Below are 14,543 nucleotides of genomic sequence, written 5' to 3' on the forward strand. Positions count from 1 at the left end.
TCCCCTCCCTCCCCATCACCCCAAAATAACGGAGGCCAAGACGCAGGTGTAAACAATGCTTTATGGAGGTGGAGTAGGGACTGAACAGGCCTCCAGGCAATAAATAACACATACTCGCAATGGCAGGGCCAGGCAGGAAGCTGGGGCCAAATGCCCTGGTCTCAGGCTTTGGGAACTCTTAGAGTATGGTTAGGGTTTCAGGGGGGACAGGGGTTAGCCAAGACAGAGGAAGCAGCAGCAGGTACGGATTCCCCCTTCCCCCGTGGCTCAGTCTTGCCCCTCAGCCAGGCCCCACCAGGCCAGGGAAGGGGGATAGGTGGCGGGGCAGCTTCTCTGGGGCCAGGACAGGTGAGGGGCTCTGCCTCCCAGGGCCTGGGGCTAGGCCCCAGCCAGAGGGCAGGGCTGGTCCTGGAGAACAGGTGAGCTGAAAGAAAAGTGTGTGGTGAACTACAGGGATCCTCAGTCTGTCCAGCCGGTATCTCTGCCTCATTTCTGGGTATCTTCCTGCCCTCCTATCTGTGTCTGTCTGCGCATACCTTTCTTTTTCTCCCAAAGTTCCTACATTTGCCGTCTGATTTTCTGCAGGCAATTTGGAGCTATCTCTTTGAGGGTACTTGTATCTCCCTATTTATCTGTCTCAGAGAGCTGACCCCTGGAGTCTATTAGAGGAGTATCTCAATATCTAAATTTCGCATCCCACCTTTGTTATCTCTGTGTTCCTGGATCACCGTGGCTCATTCCAGTGTTTTCCAAACTGAAGAGCCGCATTTGGTTAGTGGTTGTTGCTTCAGCTACAGATAGCATTACCTGGGAGCTTCTAGAAATCCGGAAATCACTTCAGAGTCTCTGGGGTGAGGCCCAGACATCAGTAGCTTTTAAAGCTCTCCAGGTGATTTTAGTGTGCGGCACTGCATGAGTGGGCTGGGAAATCAGTTTGGTGGGCCTTGGCCAATTTGTCAATGAACGAATAAAATAGAATAGAGAATATCAGGGGGCGCCTGGGTGGCTCAGTCGGTTAAGCGGCCGACTTCGGCTCAGGTCATGATCTCGTGGTCCGTGAGTTCGAGCCCCACGTCGGGCTCTGTGCTGACAGCTCAGAGCCTGGAGCCTTTCAGATTCTGTGTCTCCCTCTCTCTGACCCTCCCCCGTTCATGCTCTGTCTCAAAAATAAATAAACGTTCAAAAAAAAAAATTAAAAAAAAAAAAGAATAGAGAATATCAGAGTACATCACGTGTAATAGGAATATTGGTCCACAGCGACAGCAAACAGATTGCTGGGTGTCAGAGGCTGGGAGGATTGGGGAATGATTGCCTACTGAGCACAGGGTTTCCTTAGGGTAATGAAAATGTTTTGGAACAAGACAGAGGTGGTGGTTGCACAATTTTGTGAATGGACTAAGTGCCACTGAATGGTGCACCTTAAAAGGGCTAAATTTAGGTCATGTGAATTTCACCTCAATCAAAAAACATTAGTGCTAGGAAAGTGTTTCAGTCTTCTATGTGTGTGTGACTGTATTAGATCAAAGTATACAATTGATTTCCTCCTGCAGACTGCAGTCAGTAACATCTGAAAAAGCACTGTCTTATTACATTTGATTCACTGAGGGTAAACACTGAAATGGATGCTATACTAAGCCCGAGGGTGAAGAATACACACCCATCCATTTCTACACAGCCCGACTCTTTAAAATGGATAGTGAAAAGAAAAATAATTCACAGCCCTCATTTATCGAGTCTCCACTAAGTGTCAGGCCCTGTTCTAAGGACTTTACATGGATTAATGTAATTAATCTTCACAAAACCTACGTGAGGTAGGTACTATTATTAGCCCCAATTGGAAGGTGAGGCAACCAAGGCCCAGAGATGTTAAATAATTTGCCCAGTGTCACACAGGTAGGAAGTGACAGAGTCAGTTTAAACACAGGCAACCTGGCTGGGGAATCTCTGATCTGTCACCTCCCTCCCTTCTCAGATGGGGAGGACAAATACAAACAATAATGATCAAGTATTCAGACTGAATGCTTTAAAAAATAGGGGGCAGTTGTGAGACCACTCAGCTAGAGGCAGTGACCCCATCTGGGAAGCTGATAAAGGTGTCCTGCAGCAAGAGTCGTTTTAGCAGAAAGCAGATGAGTGGCATCTGGCCTAAGAAAGGAGCCTGGAGGACAGACAGGCACACCTAACCGAGGCACAGCAGAGGCAGAGGCATGGAAGGAAAAGAATTTTCTGCCCTAAACACTCACCCTTGACTCCTCTCTTTCAAATGCCATATCCATTCATCAGGAAATTATGTTGGCTCTGCTTCAAAGTATACCCAAGGTCTGAGCACTTTCCCCCCCTCAGCCACTCTGGAGCTGCCAATAGCGGGAGGTGGGGAGCAGGGGTGGGTGTGAAACACAGGGGTAATTGGCAAGACAGACACCCTCCCAAAGAGGTGAGGATGGGACCTGATCCTGTAGGATCCTGCAAGCCCGGCAAGGAGTCTGGACCAACCATAGGGGAAGTGAGGCTTGCTGGAGGAGGGGGAGGCGGTCAGAGATGGTGTTCCTGGCAGAGGGAACAGCATGAGCAAAGAGCCAGAAAAATGGAAAGAACTTTGGTGTGGCTGCGGTGGCCTGAGTGCTGGGGAGAGGTGTGAGCTGAGGCAGGAGAAGCTGGCGGAGGCAAACACCAGGCTGGGAGCTTCAGCTTGGTCCCACGAACCCTGGGAGCCACGGGTGGTTTTAAACAGGGGAGGGACAGGATCAGATGTGTGCTTTAGAAAGACCCAGTGGCTCCATCAAGAGGGTACAAGACTGGAGACAGAGACCAGGGAGGATACAAAGCTATCCACGTCTCAGTCCCTCCTCCCCCCCAACCCTGGTCCTGTCCACCATCTTCTCTCAGCTTGACTTTGCAGTAGCCTCCTCACTGGTCTCTCAACAACCACCCCCGCCCACCCCCTTCTCTCCCCTATATGCAGCCAGAAGGACCCTGGGAAGACCTGAATCAGGTCCTGTCCCTTCTTTGCTCGGAGCCCTCCTGTGGCTCCCATCCCACCCGGGGTATAACCCAGAGCCACCTCAACAGCCAGGCCCTACCTGATGATCTCCTTCCCCTGATCCCTGACCTCATCTCCTACTTACCGCTCCCAGCCCTCAATACACACACATACTCCACTCCAGCCACACTGGCCTCCATGGACTTCCTCATCCAGGCCAGGCATGACTTACCTCAGGGCCTCTGCACTGGCTGTTCTCTCTGCCTAGAACATTCTTCCCCCAGGGACCCATATGACCCTGACCTTCTCCTCCTTCAGGTCTTTGCTCAAATGTCACCTCCTCAGTAAGGGCTTTCCCACATCATCATAAAACTCCACTCCTTACCTCCCCACCCCAACTTCCTTGCTTTATTTTTCTCCATAGCTCTTATCTCCTTAACTACAATATCATTTTCTTATGTGTCTTGATTATTGTCTGTCTCCTCCCCAGAGCATGTTGGCCCTGCGAGGGCAGGAATTCTCTAGCCCACTGCTCAAACAGGACCTGGCACACAGTGCACACTCGATAAATATTTGCCAAATGGGTGGGTCGGAGATCCAGGGCAGCAAGGTGGTGGTGAGATGGAGAGGACATCCCTGAGGCCAGGATGATGGCTCCTTTCACTAAACCGTTTTTGCGTCTCTCTTTTCTCACCCTGGTTTTCTTGTCACCTCTCCTTTTCTGTGTCTCCGTCTCCGCTCCGTATCCCCCCCTTGCCAGGACACCACCCCTGCCGTCCCCAGGCCCTGGGCTCCCACCTGGCTCCGGACGTCTCAGCAGCCACAGGGCTGAGGGGCCACGGCCTGGGCACTCCGAGGCTGCCGCAGCTGGCGGAGGGATGCGTCCCCATACTGAATGCCTGAGCCCATCCTCTCGGGGTCGAGTTCACCTGGGGGGCAGGGGAGAGGTCAGGACTTGTCCCCCAGAGACCTCTGGGCCCTGCCTTCTACTCCCACTCCCACTCTGGGCAGTCAGGGGCCTCACCTGAGTCGATCTTGTTCAGGATGGTGCGGGCACACTTCAGGAAAGCCTCCTCCACGTTCTCACCCGTGAGGGCACTAGTCTCCAGGAACATTAGCTCTAGGGGGCAGGGCCTGGGTCAGTCCCCAGCCTCCCCTTGACTCTGACCTGCCACCTCTCATTCTGCCCTCACTCCAGGCCTCTGTTGTCCTGCTGTGAAGGGCCACCTCCCCAGGTTCCCGCCTACACACCTCTTCCCCTAGAAAGTTCTCTCTGACCTTCCAGCAGGACCAGGTGCCCCACCCTGGGCTCCCAGGGCCCCCCTGTGTCTCCCCTATCCCAGCCCTGACCTCTCTGGGCTGTCATTATCTGCAGAGGGTGGTGTCCCCTTTCCCCACCCACTAACGGTGAGCCCACGACAACTGGGCCCAGGGTGTCTTTCACACTCTGTCCCCAGCACCATCTAGGACAGGCCCAGGCCCACCACAGTCTACCCTTCAGCCACATGACAAGGCCGCACAGAAAGTAAGAGCCAGGACTCAAACCCACATCTTTCTCATGGCGAGACATCCTCTAAACCTGGAAGTTACAAATTGGGGAACATGGAGACAGACCCTGAGCCAGTAGATGTTTGGCCCACACGAAGTTTTCAAGTGAGTTTATACTTGCACACCTTTTGCTGTGGCTGTTGGTCCTGTTCACGCCCCTAACACTGGTGCCTGCTAACCTGGGGTCTGCCCTGTCCTATCTCTCTTATTCACAAAACAGGCCTGGCCCCTCGGGCCATCGAAGTTTGCAGCCCCCACATTATACCAATACCCTGCACTGGCCAAAACCTTCTTAGCAGCCAATGTTCCTCAAGAGGCCGCTGCCACATCCGGGCAGTGCGGTGGGCTCTCCATGGACCAAATCCCTTGAGCCATCCATCACGTACTATGTTGAGACAGAAAGGCCGTGACTCCCACTTGTCAGATGAGGAAACGGGACCAGAGTGGTGGCACAGCTCACATGTGGCAACACTTGAATTTGAACCCAGACCTCTAAATCTCCACATTCTCTTGCTGGGCATAGCCGCAGGGAGGCCTGCAGGCCTGCAGGGACTGCCCCTGCTCCTCTGCTGAGCACCCCCTGCCCTCCGCCACTGGCCCACCACAGGACCCTCACCGTTCTCCTGGGCAAAGCGGGAGGCCTCCAGGAAAGTGACCTCACGCTCCGGGTCCAGGTCCTTTTTGTTGCCACAGAGGATGACCACGATGTTGGGGCTGGCCAGCGTGCGGGCATCCGTCAGCCAGGCAGCCAGCGAGTTGTAGGTCTCCCGGCTATGGAGAAGGGAGACAGGAGGGAGGCAGGCACAGGACAGGGGCTCTGCCCAGGCCCTGCCCCACCCTCTCCTCTCCCTGTACCCACCTGGTGATGTCATACACCAGCAGAGCTCCAGCCGCGCCTCGGTAATAACTCCGTGTCACCGACCTGTGGGGCCAGGGGGACCCAGTCACCCCCGAGGCTGGGGTCTGCCCTGAGATTGCCCCCCTCTGCGGAGAGAGACTGGTGGTTCGGAGGCCCCCCTTCACTGCTGGCCCATCCCCCAAAAGCTGGCAGTGGTCTGGTCTCGCCACAATTTCTTTCTTTGTCTCCCTCAATCTCTGTCTCCTTTAGCTGTCTGTCTGTCTGTCTGTGTCTTTCTGTATGTCCTCACTGGTCTGTGTCTTCCTGTCCGTCTCTCTTGTGTGTGTATGTCTCTCATTCTCTGTGTCTCTCTATCTCTGTCTGTCTCTGTGGCCCTGGTTCTCTCACCCTCGCTCTTGATTTCTCATGCGTTCATTCATTCACCTCCCCTTTGCCCAGGCCTGGCCACGTGCTCTGCAACTACATCCGCTTGTCCCTCTCCCACTGTGGCCGACTGTATGCATCTCCCAGTCACCTGTCTGGTCCCTCTGGAACTCAGGCAATCATTCCACGAGCGTACACTGAGCACTTACTGCAAACCCAGCGCAAGCCGCACACCCTTCACCTTCTCTGTGTCTCCCACACAGTGGATCTACACGCCAATATTAACGTAGCAGTGACGACGTGCTGGCCTGGGACCACACTTCCTCATGGACTGGGTTCCCTCATGTCTCCTCTGTCTCTGTATCTCAGATTCAGGGTTTCTATGCATCTCCCACCTTTTCTGCAGCCATTTCCTGAAGACATGCTGTGCACTGAGCCCTACACCTTTCTCTCCCCCCCCCCACCCCCCGCCCCAAAACACATCCATTTCTCTGTCTCTCTGGCTCTGCCTGTCCCACCCTCCCTGTCTCTGGCTCTGACCTGCTTCTCTTTGTGTCTCTTTATCACCCTTATCTTGCTCTTCTGCTCAGTCTCTGTCTCTCTTTCTCTGTCCCTTTCGGAGTGTGTATATCTCTTTCCAGTTTCCCTTTCTCTTTCAATCTCTCTTTTTTCCATCTCTACCCCTTGCCCCCAACCTAAGCACCTCTCCTGGGGTGCCAGTGTCCATCCCTCCAGCCATATGGGTCTATCTATCGCTGTCGCTCTAGGGTCTGTTGGTCTCTCCCTTCACTAGGCTTCTTTCTCAATGTCATTTTCTCTCTCACTGTTTCTGCTCTCTCTCCAGGACTCCTGCTCTCTCTGGCTAGAGGTAACTGTAAGCAGTCTCTGTCTCTCTCCCTCGACCTTGCCTGCCCTCTCAATGTCTCCTGGCTCCTGTCATATCTCCAAGTGATTCTGCACACACAACCCCCCCTCCCCCGCCCCCATTTTCTTTCCTCTGTCCTCTGCCCGCCCCCTCCCTTGGGAGTCCAGGCCACCTACCGAAACCGCTCCTGGCCGGCTGTGTCCCAAATCTGTAGCTTCACAGTCTTCCCACCCACGTTGACCACACGAGATCCAAACTCCACGCCGATTGTGTGGTTGGAGTCCTGTTTGACTGGGAGTGGGAGGGAGAAAAGAGGCAGTGCAGGGGCTCAGAAGATTCCCTGTCCTCCAAGTCCTCCTCAGCCTGTACAAAACCATTCTCATTGCAGGGGTGACTGAGGCTCAGGGAGGGTCTAGCAAAGAATACATACCAAGGCAAGGACCAGGCAGCCAGCACTGGAACTGTACCTCTGGCCAGCCCTGCCCCTGCCCACGTCATGCCCCTGCCCACGTCATGCCCATGCCCACAGTTCAGTGATCCGGGGACCATTCCCAGAAACTCACACTTATTCTCAATGAACTGATGAAGGAGACATGATTTTCCAGTTCCTGCGCTGCCAATCACCAGGAATTTGAAGAGGAAGTCTGGGCAGGTGGAGTCAAAATCAGGAAAACCCATATGGAGAGAATGATACAGGGCAAAAGATGGAAACCAAGAGACCATCACAGTTATAAGGAGACAAACAGACACAGGCAGAATCAGAGCAATGGGTAAGAAGGGTAACAGACAACTTTTATATAGAGCTTACTACATACCAGGCACAGTTTTAAAGTTCTTTACTTACGTCAACAGCTTGCTTCATTCTCAGAAAAACTCTATGAGGGAAGTATACTAACAATCATCCCCATCTTCCAGATGAGGAAACTGAGGCCAGAAAAGTTAACTGGCTTGCCCACAATCCCACAGCCAGGCAGAACAGGGATTCGAACCCAGGTCAACTGACTCCAGAGTTCAAAATCTTACCTACTATGTTGTGAACACCTCTTGAAAGCCATCTTGAAATCCTACCCTTCACAATTTTACCTTCTACCACTCTCTCATTCACTCTGCTCTAGCCTCTAGACTGAATAGGCCTTCAGTCTATTCCCTAAAAATGGCAAGCTGGTTCCCACCTCGGAATCTTTGCACTTGGTCCCAATGCTTTTCCTTTATTTGTTGAAGGAATGTAGCTCCTTCTGACTCTTAAAACAGTGCTCTTTCTATCGCACCCTGTCCTCCCACCTCCAATTCATCCCTTCATCCAGATTTTCCAATTCTCAGCCCCTCCTTCCCAGGCCCAAGGCCCTGCCCCTATCCTCAAGTTTAAGCCCCACCCCTTGTCACTAGTCCCTCCCACCTCCTAATTCAAGGACAACTCATCCCCAACCCCATTCCAGACCTCTCAAGCCAGAGCAGTCCCAGGGTCCACAGCATCCCCTCAGGATTCTCCTAGCCCACCCGGCTCGACCCCTGCCATTCACAGTCAGCCCCACCCGATCCACTCAGGCTCCGCCCTGACACATTAAGGCCCACCCTTTCTCTCAAGGCCTGCGCAGATCCACCAGGACTGGCTACCTCAAATCCCGCCCCAGATCTATTTAACCCACACACCAGACCCTCAGGCTCCGCCCAAATAGATGGAGCTCAGCCTCAGACCCACTAAACCCCTCCCAGTATCCACCAGGCCCTGCCCCATACCAGACCCCGCCCCCTGGCACATAAGGCTCCGCCCCATTCCCCAAAGGCCGCATCCTCTCTGGGCCCAGACCCCAGACTCCGGCTTCGGCACACCACCCTCACCGTAGGTCTCGGCCATGACTCGGTCGCGGCCGCTTGGGGCCGCAATATGGCGCCGCGGCCGCGCCTGCTCCTCGGCTGGCAGCCGCTCCACTCCGGCTGCAGCCCCGGCTCCTTCCTACTCCCGGGGCCGGCGCCGCCACTTCCGCCTCCACCCCCCTACGGCGCGACCCGCTAGGGCTGCGGGATACCAGGCCACGCTGCCCAAAGGCAGGGATTGGCGAACTCGACGGCCAGGAGGCGGGACAAAAAGCACGGATTGGAGGCGTGAGAGGGGGACGTGCCGAGGGAGGCGGGATTAAGACGAGCGATTGGCTGAGCAAGTGGGAAGGTACCGTACGGAGGTGCTTAGCCGAGCTGAGAAACGGATTTGGTCAGGAGTACGGGTGCAGAGTCGAGACTCCAGATTGGGTAGGAGCGGACCTGGGGGCGGGGACACAGCTGCAAAGAAGGGGCATGGGCAGAATTGACAGAAAGACCCCGAAGAAGAGCGGGTAATGAGCTGGCAAGGGCTCTTTCTGACCTCAAACGCAAGGATGAAAATTGCGGGAATACGCGCAGGCTAACCTCCCACCTCCCGTTTCAGATGATCTTCCATGAAAACCTCTATTCTGCGATTTATGTCTTCCTCATGGTCCGATTGGCTCATTCCCAATAGTTCAACTCCCTTCCATTGGTCTAGAGAGGACACTACAACCCGCAACCGGGATGTTCAGGTTATTCCACCTTCTCATTTGCTTGTGTGTGATATCTAAGCTTAGGTGCCCACCTCCAGTACCCAGCTTGGAGCAAAGAGCTTTTAGTGAGTGGAACTCTGCCTAGCAACCACTGACGTTACCACAGTCAGTGGGTTGACTGGCCAAATTCAGAAACCTGGGGAAACATTTCCTTTGTTACCCACCCCCCCCACCCCCCCCCCCCCCCCGCCGCCCCCACATAAAGACCACAGAGACCCGCAGTTTGCACTTGGCTGATATATTTGCATAAAGCCGGGAAGGAAAAAAACCCAGCAGGGACAGTGGTAGGCTGAACTCACTGGCAGTAGAAATCCCATTTCTGAAAAAGAGAAAGGGAAAACAGTGGGGAGAAAACCAGCGGTCACACCACAAAGGATCTAGCGGTTTTAGCAAAAGCTGTAGCAGCAGGGGCCAGGTTTGGCCAAACACATGCTATGCAAATTAGCCCAGAGCCCTCTAATCTGCACCGCTCAACCTGACATAGACTTAGAAATCCCTCTGCATTTTACAAATGAGAAAACCAAGGCACACAGCTAGGCAGCCGGGGAGCCAAGGGTAGGAGGATCATTGCCCATCATCACAACCCAAGAGTCCCCCCTCCAGATCCCTGCCAGCCCCCAAGAGACTCACATCTGTCTTCACATCAATTTTGCCAGGTTTCAGGGTCTGGTCTTCACGTACGACACTACTGGGGAAATAGCCCAGACGAGCAGCTAAATCTCCATAGTAATCTCCCTGAACCTGGGGAGGAAGAATTAAAAGCCAGGGTCCGGAAAGATGGCAAACTTATTCCTGCTGAAGACCTTTGTACATTTTTTCTTCCTGGTCTCCAGATGGCTGGCTCCATCCTTGTCACTCAGATCTCAGCCTCGAGGCACTGTGTGGATGCCCTCCCTGACCCCCTGATGTAGTCACCCAAGTCTGTACTAATTCTCAAAGGAGCATATATTTGCTGATGTTTTTTGATGGCTTGTCCCTTTCCATTAGAATTAAAGGGATCATTCGCTGTTCTTTCTTCAGTGTCCGTAAGAGACTAGCACCATATAGTTAGTTCATGCCCTATAATTGCTCAACAAATTAAAAATCAAGATCACAATACCCCCTCCCCCTGCCAAACTATTTCAGTCCACCGCTTCAAATTTTCCCTTTAGGTGGAAAATTAGGGTGTACTCCCACCCCAGCCCCATACCCTTTCCTCTTCTGTTCTCCCAAGACTCACGCTGCCTCCCCAGAAGAGCCGCCCTCGGCCCTTCAGCTTGGAGAAGACGTACACGACTTGGCCCCTGTGTATGGTCAGGAAACGGCAGTCGGGGGCCACGTAGTCTTGCAGGGCCACAGCCATGGAGATGGGGTCTGGGGGAGGAATAGAAGAGAATGACAGCACCCTCCACACAGGCTGGCAATCCAAGCCCCCAGTCCTCCACCCCCCACCCCCCAACTCTTACAGCTGCATTCCTCATCAGCACACAGCTTGCGGTCAGCCAGCTTGGGCATGGCGCGACCCCCGACACTAGGCCCTGAGAAGGCAGACAGCAAAATGATGACACCAAGGAACACTGGCGACCCAGCCATGGTGGACTGTGAGCAAGAGAGTGGCCAGGGTGGAAGTGGGGTCTCCAGTTTCCTCCTGCCCTCCCTCTCCCCAGCAGCACAAGGAAACTTGTGTTCTTGGTCTCGTCTCCGCCCTTAACCAGTCCCAAATTTCATCCACACCACCTAGAGGCTGCTACCCAGCCAGAACCATTTCAAGGACAGGGTGAGGGCTGCCCGCCCAAGGAAATACCCAAATAGGCCCAAAGCAGCCCAGGCCACTCCAGGTGCCAGCCACCCCCCCGACAACCAGAGGCCCGGACAGGCAGGTTGAGCTATTCGATTCCATCTTGAGTCCACTTGGGTACCTGGGCCCCTCCGAGAACAGAAACAGGGAGCCGGTACGGAAAACTACCTTGGAATTTCCTGTAAAGGACAGAACAAGGCAGCCCTTTGATTCCCAGGAACAGCCCCCACTCCGAAGGACCAAGTATTACATGCCAGGCCTTACTTAGGCTAGGCAACGCTCTACCATAATCACTATTTATCCTCACAAGCCACTTCCCGAATGGGTGACCTGGGCTCAGCTATTTCTCCTCGCTTTTCTCCTCTGTAAAATAGGGGCAATGAAAGCTAGCAGTCCTTTAAAGAGCACTCACCACATACATTTTTATTAACTCAAATGGACACTCTCCATCACCTCAAGAGGGCTGTTATAACCCCACTCTGGCCAGCAAGCAGAGGGGCCAGATTGGGGTCCAGGCCCATACCTGTCACTTACTCAGCGTGGAGTTGTCAGTTGTCAAGAGAAAGCGGTGGGAGATTTGAACTCAGGTCTCAACCTCTAAAACTGCCCTTCAAATAGATCCACAGACCAAGATCATTCTCCTGAGTGGCCATCTCTGTCCCCAGGCATTCTCACCTTTGGCCTCAAGTCCAAACTTCCATGAGGGGGAAGTAGATTGGGCGCATATGGGCATGGGGATGGGGAAGAATCCACGTGGCGCGAAGCCTGGACTGACTATCTCTATGCACCCAACACCCATCACCACAACCGTGGGAGAAACCACTGTGCTCAAATGTCCCCTCAAACGACTGGCTTTCCTTGATCACCCAGGACCGTTCCCCAGCCCTTCTGCCCCACCACCCCCGTCGTTTGTACCAAAAGTGTTTGCAGTTAGCTCATCTGTTTCACTCACCACTGCATGTCCTGTCCCAAGAACAGTATCTAGCACATGCCAGGTACTCGGCAAGCATGTGCTGAATTTATGGTGTTTACTAAGTGCCTGGCAGTGGGTGTGCGTGTTGGGGGCAGTGGCGAGTACCGACAATACCACAGTATTAACCTACAGGAATTCTCCCCTCACACAGGAAGAAAATGAACCTTAGAGTGGGGACATCAACGACACAAGGGAGCAGCTAAGGAGTCCACCAGGCAGACAACAGAAACCAGGACCCGCTGATCACAGAACCCGTGGTCACCGGTGTGGTGGGCGAGGTGTTTGCATTTGTCTACAATACTTGCCTCTTAGTGAAGACAATCCCCTTCCCCTTTCAGATCCTATGAGCACAAAGACTGTATTTGGTGCTGTGAAGTCTTCGCTGCAAATGCTGATGTTCCTCTTTAATAGAAAGAGCAGAGAAGTACCTGGGGGAAGCTCAGTCGGTTGAGCATCTGACTCTTGAGTTTGGCTCAGGTCATGATCTCATGGTTTGTGAGCTCAAAGACTGCATTGGGCCTCTGTGCTGACAGCACAGAGCATGCTTGGGATTCTCTCCCTCTCTCTCTCAAGATAAATAAACATATAAATAAGTGAAAATTTAAAAAGAGCAAAGCAGAAGCAGGCTTGGGCTTAGAGCCTTTGCAGAAGATATCCAAACAGAACATTGTCTTCCTGTATTTATTTTTGTGGTCAATTTTCTACTTCTGGCAAAGGATTTAATTTTTCTATCTATATGGCATGAATAAGGGTCTTATGCGATTTATGTATGTTTTTTAGTCAATTACAAATTTCCGGGGGTGGGGGTGGGGGTGGGGATCTGGGTGGCTCAGGCTCAGGTCATGACCTCACGGTTTGTCAGTTCGAGCCCCGCATCAGGCTCTATGTGGACAGCTCAGAGCCTGGAGCCTGCTTCGGATTCTGTGTCTCCCTCTCTCTCTGCCCTCCCCTGCTCGCACTGTCTCTCTCCCTCTCAAAAATAAATAATAAAACATTAAAAAAAAAGTTTCCAGGAGTTGGGTGCCTGGGTGGCTCAGTTGGTTAAATGTCCCACTTTGGCTCAAGTCATGATCTCATGATTCATGAGTGAGAGCCCTCAATCAGGCTCGATGCTGTCAGCGCAGAGGCCACTTCGGATCCTTCCCCCGCACCCCCGCCCCTTTGCCCTTCCCGTACTCACACACGTATATGATATATGTATGTATGTATGTATGTATGTATGTATGTGTGTGTGTATGTATTTATACACACACACATACATACATACTTTTAAAAATTTTCCAGATCAGGGCACCTGGGTGGCTCAGTCCATTATGTTTCCAAGTCTTGATTTTGGTTCAGGTCACGATCTCATGGTTGTGAGATTGAGCCCTGCATCAGGCTCCATGCTGGGTGTGGAGACTGCTTGAGATTCTCTCTCCCCCTTGGGGCACCTGGGTGGCTCAGTCAGTTAAGCGTCCGACTTCAGCTCAGGTGACAGTCTCATGATTCGTGAGTTCAAGCCCCACATTGGGCTCTCTGTTGTCAGCATGGAGCCAGTTTCGGATCCTCTGTCCCCCTCTCTGTCTGCCCCTCCCCACCATGCTCTCTCAAAAGTAAACAAACATTAAAAAAAAAAAAAAAAGATTCTCTCTTCCTCTCCCTCTGCCCCCCTGCCCTTCCCGTGCTCTCTCTCAAAAGTAAAACAAAATTCCAGATCAAGGGTGTGAGGGACTACTAAGGAAGGTCCCCATTCGATCTCCCTTCCATTCATAGTTTCAGTTAGATTACACGACTGTCCAACCGGAAACTACATTTCCTAGACCTTCCCCTGCCGCCAGGGCACTGGAGCCAGAGCTGGTTTAGTCACCTGCCCCAGGCTCCTGGCTGGAGGGTAGCCGGCAGGGAAGATCAGCAGTGTTTGACGGGGCCACACCCCTTGTGCCTGGTTAGTAGCTCCCCATGTGGGATGGGCAGTTCCATCAGCTGCAGTGGCACCTTCCTGGACTCCAGACTGCAGCTCAGTCACAGGTTGCAAACCTGAACTCAAGTGTCCCCAACCCAGGCTGCCACTCCTACTATTCTTCCAATGAGTTCCTGAGTACCCTGCTCCCATCCTTTTCTTCCTGAAGTATCTAGCATGGTTTTTGGGGGACTGCTGCTATGACAAAAAGCATTTTTGTGAAGATTTGAAAAAGGTGAAGAAAAACCTCTTTCTTGGGGCACCTGGGTGGCTCAGTCGGTTAAGCGACCAACTTCAGCTGAGGTTATGATCTCGTGGTTCGTGAGTTCGAGCTCTGCATCAGGCTCTGTGCTGACAGCTTGGAGCCTGGAGCCTGCTTTAGATTCTGTGTCGTCTTCTCTCTGCCTCCCCTGTTTGCACTCTGTCTCTCTCTCTCTCAAAAATAAACATTAAAAAACAAGAAAGAAAAACCTTTTAACACTCTATCATGTTAGAAAAAAACATATAAATCTATAAAATGAATAGTGTATCCTTAAAGGTAGCATCCTTGTGCAGTACACAACCTGCCCAACTGTACATGGCAGTCTAGGTTTCAATTTCCTGCTCTGAATGCTGATGGAGACAAAATAGAAATTTTCCCAAAGTAGTAAAGGTAACTGAAAC

At 52.7% G+C, this 14,543-nt stretch overlaps 2 protein-coding genes across 4 annotated transcripts; both read right to left on the minus strand.

Moving 5' to 3' along the window:
• Window positions 1–47: 47 nt before the first annotated feature.
• On the minus strand, window positions 48–8,591 carry RAB4B (RAB4B, member RAS oncogene family). Of its 2 annotated transcripts, XM_049621801.1 has the most exons (8): window positions 8,455–8,591; window positions 7,179–7,259; window positions 6,792–6,906; window positions 5,388–5,450; window positions 5,145–5,299; window positions 4,005–4,100; window positions 3,779–3,909; window positions 48–424 (listed from the first exon to the last, which is right to left on the minus strand). In XM_049621801.1, exons 1-7 carry the CDS (start codon window positions 8,468–8,470, stop codon window positions 3,794–3,796), a joined length of 642 nt encoding a protein of 213 aa, XP_049477758.1. In that variant the 5' UTR covers window positions 8,471–8,591; the 3' UTR covers window positions 48–424; window positions 3,779–3,793. The 2 variants fall into 2 exon arrangements, with proteins under 2 accessions (XP_049477758.1, XP_049477757.1); XM_049621800.1 differs by lacking the exons at window positions 7,179–7,259; window positions 8,455–8,591 and having other exon boundaries at window positions 5,388–5,512; window positions 6,792–7,123.
• An 810-nt stretch (window positions 8,592–9,401) lies between these two features.
• Window positions 9,402–12,091, minus strand: MIA (MIA SH3 domain containing). Of its 2 annotated transcripts, none has more exons than XM_049621802.1 (4): window positions 10,634–12,091; window positions 10,378–10,541; window positions 9,819–9,929; window positions 9,402–9,507 (listed from the first exon to the last, which is right to left on the minus strand). In XM_049621802.1, the coding sequence occupies exons 1-4, from the start codon at window positions 10,758–10,760 to the stop codon at window positions 9,484–9,486; spliced, it is 426 nt and encodes a 141-aa protein (XP_049477759.1). In that variant the 5' UTR covers window positions 10,761–12,091; the 3' UTR covers window positions 9,402–9,483. The 2 variants fall into 2 exon arrangements, with proteins under 2 accessions (XP_049477759.1, XP_049477760.1); XM_049621803.1 differs by having other exon boundaries at window positions 9,404–9,507; window positions 10,408–10,541; window positions 10,634–10,938.
• Between the last annotated feature and the right edge of the window lie 2,452 nt (window positions 12,092–14,543).

Source organism: Panthera uncia (genome assembly GCF_023721935.1).
Source record: "Panthera uncia isolate 11264 chromosome E2 unlocalized genomic scaffold, Puncia_PCG_1.0 HiC_scaffold_19, whole genome shotgun sequence".
In the NCBI taxonomy this organism is placed as follows: domain Eukaryota; kingdom Metazoa; phylum Chordata; class Mammalia; order Carnivora; family Felidae; genus Panthera; species Panthera uncia.

Bases quoted from the DNA above. Each gene is read 5' to 3' on its own strand.
- MIA (XM_049621802.1), bottom strand. From the start codon at position 10,760: ATGGCTGGGTCGCCAGTGTTCCTTGGTGTCATCATTTTGCTGTCTGCC. The intron at 9,930-10,377 runs GTATGGGGCTGG...CTTCCTCCCCAG, and splicing joins GGAGAACAGAAGAGGAAAGG to GTTCAGGGAGATTACTATGG. The intron at 9,508-9,818 runs GTGAGTCTCTTG...TCTCTTTTTCAG, and splicing joins AAATTGATGTGAAGACAGAT to AAATGGGATTTCTACTGCCA.
- RAB4B (XM_049621800.1), bottom strand. From the start codon at position 6,998: ATGAGAATGGTTTTGTACAGGCTGAGGAGGACTTGGAGGACAGGGAAT. The intron at 5,300-5,387 runs GTGGGTACAGGG...CCTTCTCCATAG, and splicing joins CTGGTGTATGACATCACCAG to CCGGGAGACCTACAACTCGC. The intron at 4,101-5,144 runs GTGAGGGTCCTG...CCTGCCCCCTAG, and splicing joins CCGCTTTGCCCAGGAGAACG to AGCTAATGTTCCTGGAGACT.